The 21,377-nt window shown below is 39.7% G+C and overlaps 1 protein-coding gene across 2 annotated transcripts in view; it reads left to right on the top strand.

The window, feature by feature from the left end:
* ZNF800 (zinc finger protein 800) overlaps positions 1-19,587 on the top strand; it is a 55,001-nt gene extending 35,414 nt beyond the window's left edge. For both annotated transcript variants that reach the window (XM_060196521.1, XM_060196522.1), the window contains exon 6: positions 18,453-19,587. In XM_060196521.1, coding sequence (XP_060052504.1) covers positions 18,453-18,645 — 193 coding nt within the window. In that variant the 3' untranslated portion in view covers positions 18,646-19,587. The remainder of the gene's footprint in view (positions 1-18,452) is intronic.
* Positions 19,588-21,377: the final 1,790 nt, after the last annotated feature.

Here is a 21,377-nt window from a genome sequence, read left to right as displayed (position 1 = left end):
ACAATTCCCACCACCAGATATCTGTATCCAGTCCCCTCCCCGGATAGCTTTTCTATTTTTTTATCCCTCTGGGAGTATGGACATCTTTTTTAATGGCCAAGTTGTATTCTCTTGAGTATATATCCCACATCTTCTTTATCCAGGCATTTAGGTTGCTTCCATATTTTGTGAATAGTATGGCTGTGATGTGAACATAAGGATGTATATATCCTTTCTATTGAATGTGTCTTTTGGATACATATGCCTAGTAGTGGTACTGTTAGATCATAGACTGTTTTCCATAGACTTTGTACCAGTTTACACAGCCTAGGTAACACAGTATAGACCAACAACAGATGCTACAATCTTGGATTACCAGCCACCACCCGGCTTGCCAGGTCATCTAATTGCAAGTGTATGAGAACGCGCGCGCGCGTTCGTGCATGCGTGCGTGCGTGCGTGTGTATGTGTGTGTGTGTGTGTGTGTGTGTATTTTAAGCTGCTCTTCAATTTTTTGTCACTAGAGTTTGATCTGTAGTTAAAAAGGAAAGGAGGACTTACTAGAAATTGTGTAAAGAAGATAGAATGGCCAGGTCATTTTGGAGTCTAGAAGTAATTATACAAACCATTTTCATATATGTATTTCAGCTAAGTGTTATAAGAATGAATTCCTGTGACTTCAGTGACTGCATGCCCTCTTCACTGCAGCCTTAGTTTCTTCTCAGACCTTGCTTTTTTTTTTTTTTTTTTTAATAATCAGCTCCAGACTGCCTCTTTCAGAGAGATGAGGGTGTGGAAAAATTGACCTCAGTACCAAAGCTTCCTTCAGTGTAGCCGATAGCATAAAACATTGCCATGGCCCATTAAAAGGAATCTGTTGATCAGTCTTTCTAGAAAGATCTAGATAATCCTAGAATGTAATAATCTTTCCACTATACTTGCTGCCCTCCATTTTTAAAAGTGATAGAATTGAAGGTAACCTGTGGATTTGATTATTATGCAACTGTAGCATTAATAATCTTTTATGTGCTGAGGAAACATGGGGAAGAGTTTTCTGATAAGTAGCAGCAGTTCCTTTTCTGAGCTGTCTAATGTTGATTCTCTCCCTGATTTTGCATGCTTATAGACCTCTTGAAGTTTTCACTCCAAGCCCATCATATTGGGTTGTCAGAAATTCACATCTTTTTCCATGTTTCTATACAAAATGTTGGGACTTTTCCTATAGTCTGGTATTTCCTATAGAAGCATGTTATGCCACTGTGTTAGTTGCTGCTCTTCTCCCAAATACCCAGTTATTTTTTACTGTTTGAGTTGGAGATTTAGGGTATCCATAAAGTGTTGGTTTTTTTTTTTTTAATTTATTATCTTTGTTTGATAGAAACAGCCAGAAATCAAGAGAGAAAGGGGTAATAGGGAGAGAGGCAGAGAGACATTTGCAACATTACTTCACCACTTGGAAAGCTTTCCCCCTGCAGGTAGGGACCAGGGACTTGAACCTGGGTACTTGCACATTGTAATGCGTGTGCTCAACCAGGTGTGCTACCACCTGGCCCTGGGAATCCGTAAAGTGTTGCTTTTGCTTTTCTACTAGTATAATCTGCGTTTGGATTTACTCTACAGTAGCTACTTTATCCCTTGCATTTATTCCTTCAAAGACAGACACTATTGAATGTCCCATCATTTATCTGGCACCACTTTGTTCTTTTGAGAACAGAAAGTGATTAAGTGTGGGTTTTTATTTTTTTTATTTTCAATTTCTTTATATAAAATGGAAACACTGACGTCTTAGACCCTAGGATAAGAGGGGTACAATTCCCACCACCAGAGCTCGGTATCCCATGCCTTCCCATGTTAGGTTTCCTATTATTATTTTTGCCTCCAGGGTTATTGCCAGGGCTCGGTGCCGGCACCACGAATCCACTGCTCCTGGAGACCATTTTTTCCCCTTTTGTTGCCCTTGTTGTTTTATCATTGTTGTGGTTATTGTTGTTGTTGTTGTTGCTGTCATTGGATAGGACAGAGAGAAATGAAGGGAGATGGGGAGACAGGGAGAGAAAGATAGACACCTGCAGACCTCCTTCACTGCATGTGAAGCGACTCCCCTGCAGGTGGGAGTCTGCCTGGCACTGGAACTGGGATTCTTAGGCTAGTCCTTAACGCTTAACCCGCTGCACTACCGCCCGACTCCCAGCTTTCCTATTCTTTAACAAATGTGGGTTTTTAAGTCAAACAGATCTGAGTTCAAGTCCTGACTATTTTCTAGCTGTGTAGTTTGGGCAGTTTACTTAATCTTGAGCTTCAGCTTTCTTGTGCACAAAAGATGATTAATATTAGGACATACTTGGTAGGTAGAATTGTGAGATTTATAGAAATGTTTTTTATATTGTGTATAATACACTTAGCACAGTGCCTGACTTGAGGTCAGTAAATGTATTGTTACTGTTGCAGTGATCACTGGAATTGCTATCAGTATGCTTCCAAAATACTCTCTGGCTCTTAGATTTGACTTATCTTCCTTTGTCATTTGATGCCTGTTGCCTTATTGTTGCCTTATTGTTAATTCAGCTGTTTAATGAAACATCAGATGTGACATCTTTGATAAAGCAGAAGTTTATTAAGTTGGAAAAAACTATTTTATGGATCTTTAACCTACCATTTTGGCAGAACTCTTGGCTAATTGTTAAGAATTTGCTGAACTTTTTGATACCATTTGGCTTCTTTGTGATTCATGTCCTGTGGAATAATGTGTAGCTATAATAGTGAAACTCAGAACTTCAGTTTTTTGGTGAGCAGTAGTTTACAGGCACATGAACATATTCTGAGTTTGCAAACAAGCGTTATGTTTCTTCTTTATATCCCCAGTGTTTTGTTATGTACCTGGTTTATAACCTGGATTATAAGAGAATGGAGAAGGCAGAAAAATAAGATGCTTTTGCTTTTATTTCTTGTCTAATAACCTCATCTTCTAATTTATATTAGCTACTACTTTTAAAATTTCTTGGACTCTTTTTTAGATATTTTTATTTATTTATTTATTTATTACTGAATAGAGGCAGAGAGAAATTAAGAGGGAAAGAGGAGATAAAGGGAAAAAGGCAGAAAGGCACCTGCAGCTCTGCTTCACCATTCCTGAAGCTTTCCTCCTGCAGGTGGGGGCCAGGGATTTGAACCTGGGTCCTTTTTCGCTATAATGCGTTCTCTTAACTGCGTGCACCACTGCCTGGCTCCCTATAACTTCTTTACCAATGAAATCTTCCTTGTTTGTTACTGATAGCTTCTGTTGCCTGTCTTCTTTGTGTTTGCCTTCTAGCTTCTGCCATTGCTACTGATATTAAAAACTCATGGTATTCATGAAAGTAATCCATAATTAATTGCACACTTTATGGATATATATGTAGTGACTCTTAGATAATTCTCTGTAACATTTACCTTTGTTTACTTCATGCCTATTAAATTCTGTGAAATATGCTTCACATTTCACTTTATACTACCAAATATAACCAAAGCAAGTATGCAATTGTTGATGGCCTCTTCTGTCATTTGTATAATTTCAGAAACTGCAGTAGGTTAGTTATCACTTCAGTTATCCAAGTCTCAGATTGCTTAATTCAAAACTACTGTTGCCAAGCCTCCTCCCTACTTTTCCTCCTTGGTGAGAGGCAACCTTGCCTCTGCCATTGCTAAAAATAAAGGACATTTCTCTCTGGTCCCTTTCCAGGTTACTTTGTTTTCTATTTTCTCTTTAGTTCTTTAGAGGAAGTACTGTTGTTCTTACTAGATGTGACACTTCCACCTTGCCAGCCTCCTTTCCCTAGGCCCTGCAACAACTCCTTTCTTTCCCCTTCTTCATGTTTTCTCTTCCACAAGCTCCTTTCCCTCATCCTTTAAAAAGATTCAAACTCCCTGCAACCAAATAGTAAACTTCCCCTCTCTCCTACCTTCTGTCTGGCTAGAACTATTCATTGCTCCTTCCTTTAACTGTCTTAACTGCCATGTGCTCTCATACTATTCAGTTTTAGCACTGATTTATCACTGTAATTGTCTATTTTCTGCTAGACTGTAAACTCTTGGGAAATATGTACCTTGATCATTATTTCCTTAGAGCCAAGAACAGTTTCTAGTGTAGTGTAAGCGTTTGATAGATATTGTGTAGTGAAAAGTACCATATCCAGTAGCTAATTGTGGAATAAACTGTACAGAGCCATACCCTCACTATTCTCTTGTGAACCCCTCCCACCCACCCACCCCCAAAAAAACACATGCTTACATTTCTATTAAAAGTTTGTCTGAAGGTCATCAGTAACCACATAAATGCTAAATCTGGTGGCTTTCCTCATATTGCTGTGCTTGACCTCTGGCCACTGGTGCTTACAAATATACTTTTCCCAGATTTTCGTGGTCACTTATAATTGGATCACCTTGAGTCTCTGTCAGTATGTTGTTATATCTAAAATAAACAATGCTTCGGAAGCTTTGGAAGATAATTAACCCCTGTAATACTTTACTGAAATCTAATAAGGAGGTAGATATAATTACATAAAGCTCAGGAAACTTTATATAAGTTATCGTTACCTGTATCCCCTCCCAATTTGGCAACTTCTGCACCCACCCACCCTCCTGCCTTTTTTTCCTTCTGTATCACTTCCTCAATAACCTGCAGACTTTCTATCAAATCTCCTTTCTCCATCTTACCCAGCTTCTTTTGGAATAAGTCCTCTTATTTCATTCCAGGAATACACTTGCCAGTTCAGATCACTTCAGCTGCTCTTGGCTTTGCCTGTTATACAGTTCAGTATTCTAGAGTTCAGATCATTCTCTTGATTTCATCTCATTGCCATTACTGATTTGCATGATTTTACTTAAGATAAATACTCTCTTCAGTGAGTATTTCCTGACCATAGAGACTTGTCTGGATTTCCCTATTGTGTGTTTCTGTAGTACTGTACATATAATTTTATTGAAATGGCATGTTTTTATGTCTCTTCCATGGGCTCTAAGCATCTATATAGTAAAGCATAGGCCAGTATACAAAGAATCCCTCTGAATAAGGGTCCTGTCTCTTCTTGGTAGCTTTAACATAGCATAGGACATGGACCATGTGGGTTCTGGTAAGGATGTATGGAACGGATGCTCCTGTGAACTCTGATGCATCTTCTTTGGATACTGATTTTTATTTTTTTATTCGATCTTTATGTATCAGCATTTCGTTAATCCCATTTTCTCTTTTTGAACTTTGTCAGTTATTTCTTCCACTCAGAGCATAATTTACAGTATCTGTGAAGATGACCCCAGACCTGTTGTCTAGCCTGCCTATTCTGACTGACTGTAAGACCATTTGCTGAACTGGGGAGATGATGAAGCAGTAGTACACCAGACTTGCAAGCCTGGGGTCTCAGAATTCCCAGTTTCAATCCCTGTCACCACTAGATGCTAGAGATGAGCAGTGCTTCATTCTCTTTTATGAAAATAAGTAAATACTTTTTTAAAAAAATCAGCATTTGTCAAAGTTGTGTGTTAAACATCTCCGTGTGACTGTCTTCATTATTTTCCCATATTTTAAATGCACCAGCAGGATCTCAGTAAACGATACTTAGCATCTTCCCTTTCAACTTGTTCTTTTTTATGTGTTTCCTGTCTCAGCTATTCATACTCCTACCCTCCCAGCTACCCACGCTAATTAGAATGCTAGGGAATATCTTGACTTCTTTCTCTATTTGCATCCTTTACGTTATCAGTGATCAATGCCTGTTTCTGAGTGTTTTTCACATTTGGCTCTTCCTTGTCATCCCCACCTTTAGTAGTTTAGTTTGAATTCTTATCTCTAACCTACACTGTTGCAATTTCTTAACTGACCTCCTTTCTAATCTGTCTTCCATGATGTTGTCAGAACTATCTCCCCCAAACATAGGTCTGTTATATTCTGTTCATTACATGACTAACTTACTCATGGCTCAGATCTCAACTTAAGTAACATCCTGAATAAAGACAACATAAACTGTATCTCCCTGTAGTTCTGTCTCGTATTTCATTTCTTACTGTCATCAGATTCAGCTTTTACTTAAAGTTGTACGTTGATTCGTTTAATGTCTGTCTTCTTACCTACAATATTTTTGTAAGAAACTGGGGATAGTTATAGCCCTTGCACCTAGCACAGTGCTTGGGATATAGTAACACTAAAGATATTTGTTGAATGAGCAGATAAATGATATATAGCTTTTCATTATTGGCAAACAAGACATAGCAAACGCAGGAAAGTTGAAGGCACTTCATACATTCTCATGGACCTGTCTGTATGTAGTTCTAGTGTTGTTTGAAATATCAATAGTAATGAGCTTCTACCTTCTGCCTTTTGTGGGAGAATGGAAGTTAACAATTACATTACATTAATACAGTGCTGACCTAACTGCAGTTGATTTGGGAGCTGTCATGTGGTGGCAGCTGGACTTGTTTAACTTATGGATGCAGAGGTGGCGCCCTAGGCATGCAGCCAAACAGGTATGTGCTAGGTTGAGTTAACCCAGATTCCTTTTAAGTTAGAGTGATGCAAGCCCTCCTATAACTTGTGGGACTAGTTGTGTTCAGGGAGATACTGCCATTTTTATAAGTCAAAGATTTTTCAATTTAACTATGAAATAGAAGACGAAATAAAGTGTTTTCAAATTATTTAGGAAACAATTAGTAATAATAAGCAAACAAACCTACCCACCCAAAGTCTTCTTGGGTATCAGAAAACAAATTAAGGAATATTCTTCAGAGGGCGCACCTGGTGAAGCTCACATAGTACTAAGAGCAAGGATCCTGGTTTGAGCCCTTGGCTCCTCAGCTGTAGAGGGGAAGCTTCACAAGAGGCGGAGGAGGTCTGCAGGTGTCTCTTTTTCCTCTCTCTCCCTATCTCCCACTCCTTTCTCAATTTCTCTCTGTCCTATTCAATAATATATATATGCCACCAGGAGCAGTGGATTCTCAGTGCAGGCACCGAGCCCCAGCAATAATCCTGGAAGCAAAAAAAAAAAAAGATTTCAGATTTCACTGTTAGCTTGACTCATTTCATCCATTCTTGATTTTTTAAGAGTTAGGCACAAATTTTTCAGGTATTAAAGAGACATGGCATAAAGCCATATGCTGAAACAAGAGTATAAGATAATATAATGCTCAAATCAAGGAGGAACTTGTATATCAACTAGTTAATTCACATTTTCAGTATTAAGGGCAGTGAATGAAAGATTTTTTTAAAAAAAAATATTTAATTGCCACTGGGGTTATCATTGTGACTTGGTGCTTGAATAACAAATCCATTGCTCCCGGCAGCAACCAACTAATTTCCTTCCTTCCCCTTTTATTTGATAGAACAGAGAGGAAATGAGGGGGAGGGGACCTAGAGAAGGAGAGTGAAAGATGCCTGCAGCACTGCTTCCCCTCTTGTAGGTGGGAACCTGGTGTTTTTTTGCTTGGCCCTATCATTGAAAGCATTGGCACTTGATAGCACTGAGAAAATAAATTGATCAAGGATAGGAGGCCTGATTTGCAGTGAGGAAAACCAGAAGTTTCAGGGGTGGGGATATAGCTCAGCGATCAGGCATATGCTTCATACATAAAACCCTAGAGTTCATTCCTAATAAAACATACACCCCACACACATCACACACACACACACACACACACACACACACACACCCCACACGTTTAAGCAGTCTGAGAATCTTAAATAAGGACCTAAATTTAAGGGATAGCAATGAAATTGGCAAAAATATAGTGTAACAGGGTTGGGCAGTGGCACACCTAACGGAGTACACACACTACCTGGTTCAAGGACCTGGGTTCAAATTCCCAGTCCCCATCTGCAGGGGGAAAGCTTCATAAGTGGTGAAGCAGTGCTGTGGGTGTCTGTCTCCCTCCCTCTATCTCCTTCTATCTCCCTCTCCCCTTTCAGTTTCTGTCCTATCAAATAAAATTAAGTGTGTGTGTGTGTGTGTGTGTGTGTGTGTGTGTGTGTATTAAGATAGTGTAACTTTCAGAAGAGGAATCACCTACATGATGGAGATACAAAGAAGGCATTTCCAAATTTGGGCATTCTGGCTAGGCAGGTGGATAGTATCATTTTTTTTAAGGTAAGAATCACTGGAAGAGAACCACTTTCCTAGGGGGTGGGAGGAAATGAATTAAAGTTTGGATGTGTTGAATTTGAGGTGATTGTGAAGCATCTAATTGGAGATAAGATGCAGATTATTATATGATTTTCATCATTGTCTTCCTATTTTAGTTTTTCATCTGGAAATGATTGGCTAGCACCATCTGTCATCCCTGCCCATCATGTATAACATGTATTTGATGATACTCAAAAACGTGCTGGATAGTTGGTTGCAGTATTAGGCACTGTCAGCTAATATGCTACATATAAAAGGCTTTGGGGATAGTCACAAATCCAAGTCTTTTTTATCTTTTATTTTTTGCATATTTGTGATTAATAGTGGGTTACAAGATTATAAGATTACAGTGATAATTCTAGACCACACCCACCACTGTAGTTCTGTATCTTACTCTGTCACCTCCCAAAGGTAGCCACCATAATTCATTATCACAGTTTTAAAAACTATTTACTTGTTTCTATTTTTTCCCCCAAATTCCTGTGTATCAGTTCTATACATTCCACATATGGGTAAAACCATCTGGTAGCTGTCTTTCATCTCTTGACTTACTAAGTAAGCTCTAGTTCTAGTAACCTCTACTTCCACTCATTTTGTCCCAAAGGGCACAATATCATCCTTTTTCATTACAGAGTAGTATTGCATGGAGTATATATCCCATAACTACTTTAGCCAGTCATCTGCCAGTGAGTATTTAGCCTGCTTCCACTCTTTGGCTATTGTGAATAATACACCTATGAATATAGGGGTGCATATGTCCCATTGAGTTAGTGTTTGAATGTCCCTGGGTTAGTGCCCGAGAGTAGTATTGCTGGACCATAAGGTAATTCCACTTTTATTTGCTAAAGGACTCTTCATATAGTCTTCTAAAGGGACTTCACTAGTTTGTACTCATAACAGCTGTGTAGCAGAGTCCTTTTGTCTCCAGTCTTGCCAACACTTGTCATTTCCTAATGTGCTGATGTAAACCATTCTCTCACCTGTGAGATGATACAGTTTTAATTTGCATTTCTCTGATGACAAGTGAAGTAGAGCATTTCTTCATGTCTGTGGACCATGTGTATCTCTTTAGAAAACTGTTTACTTCTTTATACCACTTTTTTTTTTAATGTGGTCACTTTTTCCCCTTTTGTAGAGCTGTACCAACTCTATAGATGCTTGCTATCAGTCACTTCTTGGATGTGTGATGTGCAAATGTCTTCTCCATTTACTGTGTTGCCTGGTTATCCTTGTGTAGTTTGTTGATGTGTAGACACTTTTTAGTTTTATGTAGTCCTGTTTGTTTACTCTTGTTCTCATTCCCTATGCCCATGAGGTTGAATCTCCAACTACATCTTAAATATGAAGTTCCTGCAAAGTTTCACTATTTTCTTCTCTGGATTTTAGAGTTTCTAGTCACAAATCCAAGTCTTTCCCATTTTTAATTTAATGTTGTTATATGGTATTAGGTGGTGGTCTAGTTTCACTTTTCTACATGTGGCTGCGCAGTTTTCCCAGCACCATTTGTTGAAGAGACCTTCTTTACTCCATCTGAATTGGTTTGTCCCCTTTGTCACATATTAGGTGGCTTTATATGTGTGGGCTTATTCCTGAGCTCTCAATTCTGCTCCACTAATCCAAGTGTCCATTTTTATTCCAGTATCATTGCTGTCTTAATTACTATTGTTTTACAATATAAACTGAAGTTGGGGAGCATGATATATATGTTTTTTCCTTTTTCTTCAGAAGTGCTTTGGATAGTGGAGTGTGTGTATGTGTGTGTGTGTGTATGTGTGTGTGTGTAATCTTTGAGATTCTCTAGATATATTACCATGTCACCAGCAAATAGTGGTAGTTTTGGTTTCTTCCTTTTAATCTGTATACTTTTTTAAAGTTTTTAAAAATTTATTTATTTTTCCTTTTGTTGCCCTTGTTTTATTGTTGTAGTTATTGATGTCGTCATTGTTGGATAGGACAGAGTGAAATGGAGAGAGGAGAGGAAGACAGAGAGGGGGAGAGATAGACACCTGAAGACCTGCTTCACCACCAATGAAGCGACTCCCCTGCAGGTGGGGAACCAGGGGCTCGATCCGGTATCCTTATGCCAGTCCTTGCGCTTTGTGCCACATGCGCTTAACCCGCTACGCTACTGCCCAACTCCCGATCTGTATACTGTTGACATCTCTTTCTTCTCTGTATACAGTGGCAGACACCTTGAGGACTTTGTTTAATAATAGTGGACATAGTTGGAAATCCTTGTCTGTTTCCTGATTTTAGGAGTGAAAGCTTTCAGCTTTACCCCATTGAGAATGATGTTAGCTATGGGTTTGTCATACATGTTCTTTAATATGTTGAATTTTTTTCCTTCTATTTCCAGTTTCTGGAGTGCCTTCTTTATCATAAGTGAATGTTGGATCTTGGCAGATGCCTTTTCAGTATCAATCAATATGACCACTTGATTTTTATCTTTCTTTTTGTTGATATGATGGATTATATTGATTGATTTGTGGATGTTGAACCATCCCTGTTTAGGGATGAATCCCACTTGGTCTTTGTTGAATTATTCTCTTGATATGTTGTTGGGTTCAGTTTACCAAGATTCAGGATCTTTGCATCAATTTTCATGTTCAGGATCTTTGCATCAATTTTCATCAGAGATATAAGTCTTTATTTATTTTAGAGTTCTTCCCTGCTTTGGGGACTAGAGGGATATCAGCTACATAGGACATGTTGGGAGTGATTGCCCCTCTTCAATTTTCTTGAGTTTTAGGAGAATTGGTGTTAGTTCTTTGAAAGTCTTACAGAATTTGTTAGTAAAGTCATCTGGGCCTATTTTTTGTTTGTTTGTTTGTTTTGTTTTTATGACTGGTTCAGTGTCTATAATACTGCTTGTCCTGTTTAAGCTGTCTACTTCCTCTTGGGTTTGGCAGGTGGGATGATTCTAGGAATGCATCCATTTCATCTACATTTCCAATTTATTTGCATGGAGATGTTTGTAATAACTGCCTGTGAATCTTTGGATCTCCCCATTTTGGGTTATAATTTTATCTACTTAATTTCTAATTATTTTATCATAGATTTTTCTCTGTTTCTGAGCCTAGCCGATGGCTTACCTATTTATCCTTTCGAAGAACCAACTCTTGGGTTCATTAATCTTTTGGATCATCTTTCTTCTTTCTATTTCATTAATTTCTGCTCTGATTTTGACTATTTCCTTCCTCCTGTTGACACTTGGAACTCTTTGTTGCTCCTTTTTCTAATTGACTCAGTTGTGATGTTAGGTAGGTTACTTGAAATCTTCACTGTTTGATAATATGGGCTTGTATGTCTATAAACTTCCCTCTTAGAACAGCTTTTGCAATGTCCCACAGGGTCTGATAGTTGTCTCTTCATTTTTATTGTTCTCCAGGTAATTTTTAAGTTCTCTTTTGATTTATTCAGTAACTCAAGTATTACTCAGAAGCATATTGGTTTTTTTTTTTTGCAATGTTTTATTAGTGATGTACAAGATTATAAGATAATAGTGGTATAATTCCACACCGTTCCCACCACCAGAGTCCTGTGTGCCCATCCTCTGAAGAGGAAACTGCAATAGTTCTCCCAAGATCACAGATATGGGTTGACTATGTATGTTATCTATCTAATTTTTTTTTTAGTCTCCATAGTTTGGGTGTATTTCTTTGTTTCTTTTTGTGGTTAATTTCTAACCTTACCATCTCATGGTTAGAAAATATATTTTTTATTATTTCAATATTCACATATTTATTAAGGCTTTCTTTTGTCCTAACATGTCCTGAGAATGTTCCATGTGCACTTAAAAAGAATTTATAGTATTTTCTTTTGGGATGAAAGTTTCTGAATATATCAGTTAAGTTCAACTCATCTGTGACTTCACTTAAGGCCTCTATTTCATTGTTGATTTTTTTGTTTGAATTTTCTGTCTCTTGCTGTCAGTGGTATGTTAAGGTCTCCATCTACTATTGTGTTACTTTCGCTGCCTTGAGATCATTACACACTTGTTTTATATAATGAACTGGTTCATTTTTCCTAAACCTTTCCTTCTCAAAAGCTTTAAATTCATAGAGTGTGGCGGTTGTGTCCTCTGGCACAGATACTCTCTCCTCCACCTGATTTAGTCTTACTTCCTAAGCCTCCTTACCTGAGCCTGAGTCCATTCAAAGGGTCCTTCACACTCTGCAACTCTGAAGTTTTTTTTTCTGTGTGTGTTTGTAACTTGGGTGAAATGATCTCTGAGTAATTGAATTTGTGTCTGTATGTTAATTAGTTTCTTTTCTCATAATGAATTTTCTGAAATCTACTGCTCTCATTTTCTTCCAGATCTATGTCTTGTCTGTTCATTTGTTGTTTCTGACATTGCTTTTTGTGTTGTAGTAGTAATTCAGAGCTTCAGCATCGAATGTGACTTCTGTTGTACCAGAAGCTGGCACTGCGGTTATGGTGTTGTTTTCATTTTTCTATATTGTGGTGGGGGATAGAGAGTCTATAATGTGTTGCCAGCCTGTTTTAGTTCCTATGATGTCACTATAACATCTTGCTGCTGTGATCCAGCCTCTAGAGGATAACAGCATGGGGAACTGAATTTTCCTGAGTTCTCGAAAGGTGGGCAAGTTTTATTTCCCTAGCTGGGTGCCAAAGGCCTTAGCAACCCACATGTTAAGTTCTCAACAGGTTTTCCCTTAAACCCTGGTAGTCCTTGCGGGCAGTTTCTGATGCCCCTCAGTTTATAGGCTAAGCTTCCAGAAATTCTTTGCCTTCCTTCCTCCAATAGTTTGTTCTACTATGCAACTACCAAAATGTCACCAACTGCCATTAAGCAGGACTTAGTAAGTCCTGAGAATTTGTCCCTCACTCCTTTTCCATTCACTAACCACACTTGCCTGCACCCACCAGTGGCTAAGTGAGTTTCTTAAAAGAAAAAAAAAAAATTTAAGTGATTTTTTTTCATTGTTACTTTAACTAGTTGATCAGGGGAGCAAAGTGTCACAGCTGCTAATTCCTGGCCATACCCCTGGAGTTTGGCTAGGATTTATTTTCCTAAGCTACTATTGGGGCTTGAACCAACCACAGGACTTTAGTGCTTGGTCAGGTTTTTACTTTAAACACTGATGAGTCCTTCTGAGCAGTTTAATATCCTGAGTTCAGAAGTGAAGTGCCTAGAAATTTCCCACCTTCTTGCCTCTGACTGCTTCACTGTGTAGCTACCAAGATAGTACAAGCTACCAATAAAAACAGCTTTAAAAAATTTATTGGATGGGGTTAGTGAAATATAGGACAGCTGTCTGCACATGTGTATGGTTTCCCTGTTCTGCATAATAAGTGTCTGTTGCACACTTTCATGTCCCCCCCATCAAGGGCTTCAAACCCTCCTTTCCCCCAGACTCCCTGTTCCTTTCCTTCCCCAGACTCCTTTGCTTTGTTGCAGTACCCCTCTATCAGTCCAAGTTTCATCCCATGCCCCCCGCTTCTTAACCCTGTCTCCCAAGTTCCACTTACATGTGGAGTTATCCCGTATTCATCCTTTTTTTTTTTCTTAACCTATCCCATCCAACACTTTTTCTTCTGCAAAGGTGAGGCAAAGATTGAGATTTAAGAGTTTCTGTTCTGCTGTCTAGGTCTTTGATGGTTGGCCTTAGTTTACTCACATTGATCACATCACTCTGCCCCCCCCCCTTTTTTAATCTACTGACCACATGTGCGTGCACCCATCTGTTGTTTACTGAGTTTCTGAAGAAATCCAGTTGTAATTTGATGATTTTCAGGTGATTTTTTTTTTTATTGCTTTAACTAGTTAATCAGAGGAACAACAACATGTGGCAGCTGCTACATTACGACCACACCTACAGAAGTCCCTTAACTATTTTAAAAGATAGCTTTTCAAAGGAAATAGTTTTAAGTAAAACTATCTCTGTTGTCTTGCCTTGTCATAATCCTATGACCCTTGCTAATTTCTCCCTATTTTTTCCTTCACTTTTCTGGAGGGTGAACCTAACAGTAAAAGATTTGATCTTTCCCTCTAGATAGCCACTAGAGTTCAAGTGGAGACTTATCCCCTTGGAACTAAAATTAAGCAGCCTATTTTCTGTAACCCAAGCACATGGATATTTATGAGGATATGCAAAAAGACTTTTAAATAGTCAGCCCTTAGGGAACCAGGAGATAACTCAATAGAGCATGCACTTCTAAAGCCTTTCTTTAAAAGGAATTCCTAGGAGACTGTGTGTCAAACTTCAGTAAGATTTTATGATGATTTGTGACCTTTAAAAACTGAAATAAATAATAGAACTGCTTATAGACTTGGAGTAGAAGAGTACAGCTGCAAGAAGGCAATATTTTATTATAGCTTTATACATTTTAGTAAAATAAATCTTTTAACACTTTCTGTTCAAATGCATTGAAAAGGTTTTCCTATTATTTTATTTGAATTTTTAATTTATGGTAGGTCTAAGCATAAAAGCCTTATATCTTTTTTTAGTTTTTATTTATAAAAAGGAAACACTGACAAAAAACATAGGATAAGAGGAGTACAACTCCTCACAGTTTCCAGCACCAGAACTGTATATCCCATCCCCTCCCCTGATAGCTTTCCTATTCTTTATCCCAGTGGGAATATGGACCCAGGGTCATTATGGGGTGCAGAAGGTGGAAGGTCTGGCAACCTTGACAGGTCGATCCATACTCCCAGCCTGTCTCTCTCTTTCCCTAGTGGGGCAGGGTTCTGAGGAAGGAGAGCTCCAGGACACATTGGTGGGGTCATCTGTCCAGGGAAGTCTGGTTGGTATTATGGTAGCATCTGAAACCTGGTGGCTGAAAAAGAGTTAACACATAAAGCCAAACAAATTATTGACCAATCATGGACCTGAAGGCTGTAATATTGCAGATGAAGATGTGGGGTCTCCATTTAGGAAGTAGCTATTAGATCTATTTTATGTATATTCCAAAGGACCCATGACTTTATTAGTTTTTGCCTGAGCCTGACATCTGATATGCAGGTGGATCCAAGTTATTGTCTGGGGAGATGATGGTCATGGCTGGAAAAAAAGGGCTGGAAATCTGGATCAGGAAAGAAAGTAGCTCCCAGATATGGAGAAAGCATATAAATATTGTTAACTGTAAACCCCATAGATTTGATCTGGGGCCCATATTCAGCACAGGAGCCTGTGTGACCTCTACATCCCTGTACCCTTCCATGTTTGATTGTACCTATTCACAGCTCAGTAAATCGTCAAAAAGTTACTTATATATAACGCATCTTATATATAAGCTAATATATGTGTCTAGGCATTGGAAGGATTGTGACACAAATGGACAGTGGAACAGGATTTTAAATTAGTTGCTTTCTACTTGGAGAACTTCATCAGTTTACTAACCTTTATATGTGTTGATATTTGTTCTTGCCCTCTGTCAATATTTCAGGAATAAATTTTGCTTAGATGTTTATTAAAGGGGCTAGGTAGTAGCATACCCAGTTGAACACATGTTACAATGTGCAAGGACCCTGATTCAAGCCTATAGTTCCTACCTGCAGGAGGGAAGCTTTGAGTGTGGTGAAACTAGCTTTCCAAGAGGTATTGTCAAAAAATAGAACCCAGGGTATGTTTTCTCTACCAGACAGAACATTGATGCCTTGCCAGAGGTTTTGATTGAATTTGAAGGCAGAGGAAATAATGTGTCTTGATTCTAACATTCAACTATTGAAGGATTTAGTTTGACTACACCGGCTGTCTTAACCTGAAACACATGTTATGGAATTTTGCATTGGTACTTATGCCTTTGCAAGTCAAGGATTTCTACACATTATTTCCAGAGAGAAAAAGTTGCAGTTGATTATATCATAGGTGAGTTATACTAGTTTTTGTTTGTTTTGCCACCAGGGTTATTACTGGGGCTTGGTGCCTACACAACTTCTTCATTCCTGGAGGCCATGTTTTTCTTTTGTCTTGACAGATAGCTAGAAATAGAGAGGGAGAGGGGGAGAGAGAGGAAGGGAAGGAGAGAGAGAGAGAGAGAGGGAGAGAGAAGGAAAGACATCTGAAGCACTGCTCCACCACTCCTGAAGCTTCCCAGGTCCCCATGCATGATGACATGTGCACTCTACTGGATGAACCACCACCTGGCCTCAGATTATGTATATGTTGAAATGTCAAAGACTGTATCAGAATCTCAATGTAGTAACCAAAGATTGAGGGAAACTATTATGAAGTCAGAATTTTTAAAATTTAACTCTTTGTAGCTAATTCCTTTTAGAAGCTATAAATCTTTATGAATTTGTTTCTTCATATATTTCATTTGTTCGGGAAATCAGAAATAAAACATTCCTGAAAATGCTTTGTCCCTTTCTTGAATCAGAATCTCCAGCTGGTCTTTGGCTCTCCTAAAAAGTTAAGAACTTAAAATTGAGCTAGTATGGAGAAAATGGGATGAATTTGAGCAAATTTGTTCATCTAAAGGCTATGAAAAAAGCTAAATTTAGAAGAACTTCAGGGATGACTTAGGATCTGAATTACCCTAACCATTTAAGTGTAATTTTCTAGGTAAAGCTCAAAAGTAGGAACCTCATATTATCTTTTTGTTGTTGTTGTTTTGTTTTGCTTTGCTTTGCTTTGTCCTTGCACCTGAGACATGTAATAGGAGGTAAAATGAAAAATAAATTGAAATCACTGTAGGGACAATGAAAGTTGGACTACAGCATCCAAAATAAATTGCTCTTCTGTTTTTATCTGTATGTTGTCCTGATATGGTAAATAATTTGATGAAAAATAGAAGTTTTTGGAGAGGTAATAAATATTTTAAAAAGTAGTTTAGCACAAATTTGACTCATTATTTGTCAATTTTATTTCTGATAAAATTTTGCTAAAGCTAAAACTTTAAATATAAATTCTGTATTATGCCTTCAGAAGGTAGGAAACTTTGTAGGGTAGCCTAATTGGTTGGTTAAGTCAGCTCTATTTAAACAGCACACCAGTAATTTAATTTGGACATGCTTATCGCTATCTGTAATCACAATGACAACTCTGAGGTCACCATGGTTTATAAATGGCTTTTCTATCCATTTAGTAGAAAAAGTCTTAGAACTCCATTCCTATATATTACAATAGCATACTTTCATTGTCTTTATCCATTTTCCTTGAGCAAGTTTAGCAGGACAGATTCCCTATGTATTAATAATTGCTAAGATGTTTAAGTTGTTAAAACTGGAAGACCATGAAGTTCAGACTCTATTTCATTATCACATTTTGGTTTTGTTCATATTAAGCTTTTCAAATTGAAGTGAATTGTTGAGTACCCTTAAATGTTGGTATTCTGGTATTCTTTAAAATATTTCCCAAAGAAAATACGGTGATTTTTTTTTTTAAAGCAAACTCTGTGTTCCCTATCCTGTGAAGATTGTAAGTCAAATTAAGATGTGTTAATACTCCAGAGACTTTATTTTTCAAAAATAGAAATGATGAAGAGAGTAAAGTAAGGTAGAACTACTTAGAGTGGTTTTGATTAATGTGTAATGTTTAGAAGGTAAACTACCTTGTAATCGTGAGGCTTACTCAGTCTTTGAGCAAGATAAATTACTTCTGTTTATCATTCATCCCTTCTTAAAATCTTTCATACCCACCACTTTACCACACAGTATAAAAGTATTTATGACCATAAATTTGAATGGGGAGAACGAATGGGTACTTACTTACATATTGCATTCAGTTTGTGAAATCAGTAAGTAAAGGCACTTGCGACTTCATCACATGGAAATACCATTTAACATTTAGATGTGTTTCTTACCATTACTTTAAACATTCTTGGCAAATTTTTTTGTGTGTATACACATTAACATCCATAACTATATACACAGAAAATGATGGGTTTGGGTTTTGGGTTGGTTTTTTTTTTTTTTTTTTTTATCCAGTGTAAACTCTTTTGCGTGTTTTGGTATAACTTATTCCCCAGCACCATTTTAATAGCAACTTAACTATCAACTATATGAAAAGAGACAATAATCTTACCAACACTTTATTGTTGAATAAGGACATTTCCCGTTTTTCTGCAAACATATTCTTGCGTTTCCTTTGCCTTTTATTTTGCTTTTGCATATTCTGGGATGCTGCACTGGCCAAAGGGGGCTGAAAAGGTGAGGGGTGCCGCTCCCCTTCCCTAGAAGCCGGGACGCGGCTCAGGCAGACTTCAGCTGGGTGCTGCTCCCCGGGGCACCGCACCTGTGGGACCGACCCCGCCCCGCCGAGCTGGGGTTCGCGGCTCTTCAGTCCGTTTGGAGGCGCCATTTCTAACCGTCTGTCTTTGTCTTTCCTCCCTGGGGACCGCTGCCGCCCTCGCGGGCCGAAGCCTCGGGAAGGGGAAGCCTTCGTCCCGCAGCGCCGCCGCCCTGCGCCCGGCCGCCCCGGGGAGCCGCTGCCCGCCCGCGGCCGCCGTCACCACGCGCCAGGCCGCCGCCAGCTGCCGCCCCAAGCTCCGCGGCGGCGCCGCCCGGGAGCGCCAGCTCGCCAAGCGGGGTCTCAAAAAGCCCGCGCCGCCCTGAGCGCCGCCGCCGGCCGCCCGCGGGACCGCGCCCGCGCCCGCTCCGCACAGCCCCAGTACCTCAGGCGCCGCGCCGTCTCCCCGCTCTCCTGGAGCCCGCGGAAGCGCTCTTCGCCTTGGGCCAACTCCCGGCCGCCCAGGGCGCCTCCTCGCAGCCCTCCCTCCCCCGCGCCCTCGCCCGCCCTCGCCGAGCCTGCCGCACCGAGCCTGCCCCGCGCAGCCTCTCCCGAGGACCGTGTGCCTTAGAGCCGGCAGGTGGGGCTTGGCCTCCTGCTAGTTGTCGCTATTCGCCGAGCATGACCTCCTCTGCCTGCCCGCCACACGCCCCTGGCTTCCCTGAGGCTATTCCCGCTGGACAGAACCATCCTCTTCCCCTCTGTGTGACCTATCGATTTCCCGGCCGGTGTCCTTCAGGATCAGTCCTCCAAAGGCTAGCTCCTATTTTAGTCTTATGCACCCCAAAACCCCATCGTCAGCCACCCCTGCCCCGTTAGTAATGCATGGCTGTGGTTGAACTTGAACTCCAGCATCTGCGCCCTTCCTTCTTGTGACTTGGTCTCCAAAGACCAGTTCTTCCCTTCAACTGTTGATCCTTGCTCCTCTCAGGGATCCACAGCTAGGAAGCCATTCTTCTGGACTTTTCCCCAGTACTGAGCACCCAGGGGTAGAGGTAGGGGGGTGGGGAGGTATGATTTCTATTCCTGAGAGATCCTGTACTCCCCTGGTGTGTAATTTTGACCTGGGGACTCAGCAGCTTGGCTGAAACTTTCTCAGAGCCAATCTGCATGCAGTCTAAGCCTCTTCTTGCCCAGTCACCCCTCCTTTCTCAGGGGCCAGACTCGCATTATGATATGAAATGAAAGCCTCATCATCTCTGCTCCTGACCCCTTCCTTCCCTTTGTCCTTCACAGATGTTCCCTCAATAAAGTTCTTACACGTTGAACCATGTCTTGGTGTCTGCTTCTCTGGAGGATCCGAACATCATCGACCATTCCACTCTGATCACCAACTTCTTAACCTGGATCTCTTGTTGACTTATAACTAGCTAGTTCGTTAATCTCTTTTCTTTTTCTCCCAATATTTATCAGCCCTTGTCTTGGATTCAGTTCCTGTCTTGGAGCTCACTGTTCGTCCATCATTGTAATCAATCTTGAAATTTACAGTGCTGTCAACAGTCTCGAGTATCAGTTTTTTCCAACTTGTGTTCCTGTCTGAAAGGCAGCTCTAGAATCTTAGCATCTCCAGTCTATGGGTCTGACTGGACATTGATCATTTTATTTAAGAAAACCACACCATTCAGCCAACTAGTTTTGCTTACCCGTCTATTATGTCAAACCTCAAACTGGTACTCTTGTTCCTGCTACTCTCAGTTTTCCACTTTTAAAACCATACCTTTTCAAAGATTTCTGATCCTCTCCTCTGTTTCTCTCCCCCTCCCGCCCCACACACCAAGAAAATAAAATATATTGTATACAACTATCCTCATCTCTCTTCAACAAGACTCCCTCAGAAAGAGAGAGAGAGAGAGAGAGAGAGAGCTACTTTGGTGCCAGTTTTTATTTTTGTGACTGTGGAGGAAGTTTCAAGGTTAACCTCTCCCCTCCTGCTTTAGAAACCACCCCACCCTCCCTTTTCAGGGATTTGTCTCCTTGCTTACCTCCTCTGCTTCAGCAATCTCTCTAAAGTGGATCATTCTCATTAACCAGCAAACACCCTACAGTGTCTACCATTTTAACCAAACCTTCCCTTTTGCACATCTCCATCCACTAACTATTTCTCAGTTCACTCCATCATAACCACCCTTCTTTATGGAGTTGTCCTTATATGTTGTCTTCGCCTTCTAATCTATGTGCTGATAGGAGTTCACCGCCACTGAAAAGTGTTCTTTAGGAAGAAACCAGTAACTTCTATCCTGCCTTATCCTAAAGGGGACTCTCCAGCCCTCACCTTGACCAAGCTCTATTTCTTGAAATGCTCTCCAATCATATTTAAGGCACCGTCCTTATCCAGGTTTCTTCCTGCTTCATTGATTACTCCTCAGGATTATATTCCCATCTCCTGCCTAACTCTGAAAGGTAGAGATTTCTCCCCTACATTCTGGTCCCTCTTTCCTGTCTTTATTTTCCCCTCAGAGTAATCTAATTCAATTGCCATGAAGTAAAAGTACCACCTTTATGCTAATGAGTCCTGCATTTATATTTTTCCACCTTGAGTTTTTCCCTAAATTTTAGACTCCTATATATAATTGTTTATTTAATGCCTCCCTTTGGATGACTCACAACTTTCAAATTTAACATGCCACATTCTAAATTCCTCTTTTCTACCTCAAATCTTGTCTCATTTTCCCATTATAACAGATCACACCCCCATCTAACCTGTTATTTAAGTCAGAAACCTACTCCTTGATCTCTTTCATAACTTGATCAACATCAAGTTGATCTGTACAATTTATTGGTTTTGTAACAAAAATGTCTTTAATCTGCTCTTTTCTTCTTTAAAAAAATATCTTCTAGTCCTGACCAATACATATTTTTTTTTCTCACTCAACTATTGTGCCTGCTAGTTCTTAACTAGCCTTTCTGCTCCCATCTTTGAGACATGACCTACTTCAGCACATCCTTGATAGGATGGCAGCAATGACTTTGCTCATAAATTGGATCAAGCAAATCACTGCTTATAACATCTAAACTCCTTATCACAGTTCACAGAGCCCTGCACAACCTAACCCTTACC

This window comes from Erinaceus europaeus, chromosome 8 (genome assembly GCF_950295315.1).
Source record: "Erinaceus europaeus chromosome 8, mEriEur2.1, whole genome shotgun sequence".
In the NCBI taxonomy this organism is placed as follows: Eukaryota; Metazoa; Chordata; class Mammalia; order Eulipotyphla; family Erinaceidae; genus Erinaceus; species Erinaceus europaeus.
The sequence above is the reverse complement of the archived record's forward strand: the minus strand, read 5'-3'. Positions and strand labels throughout refer to the sequence as shown.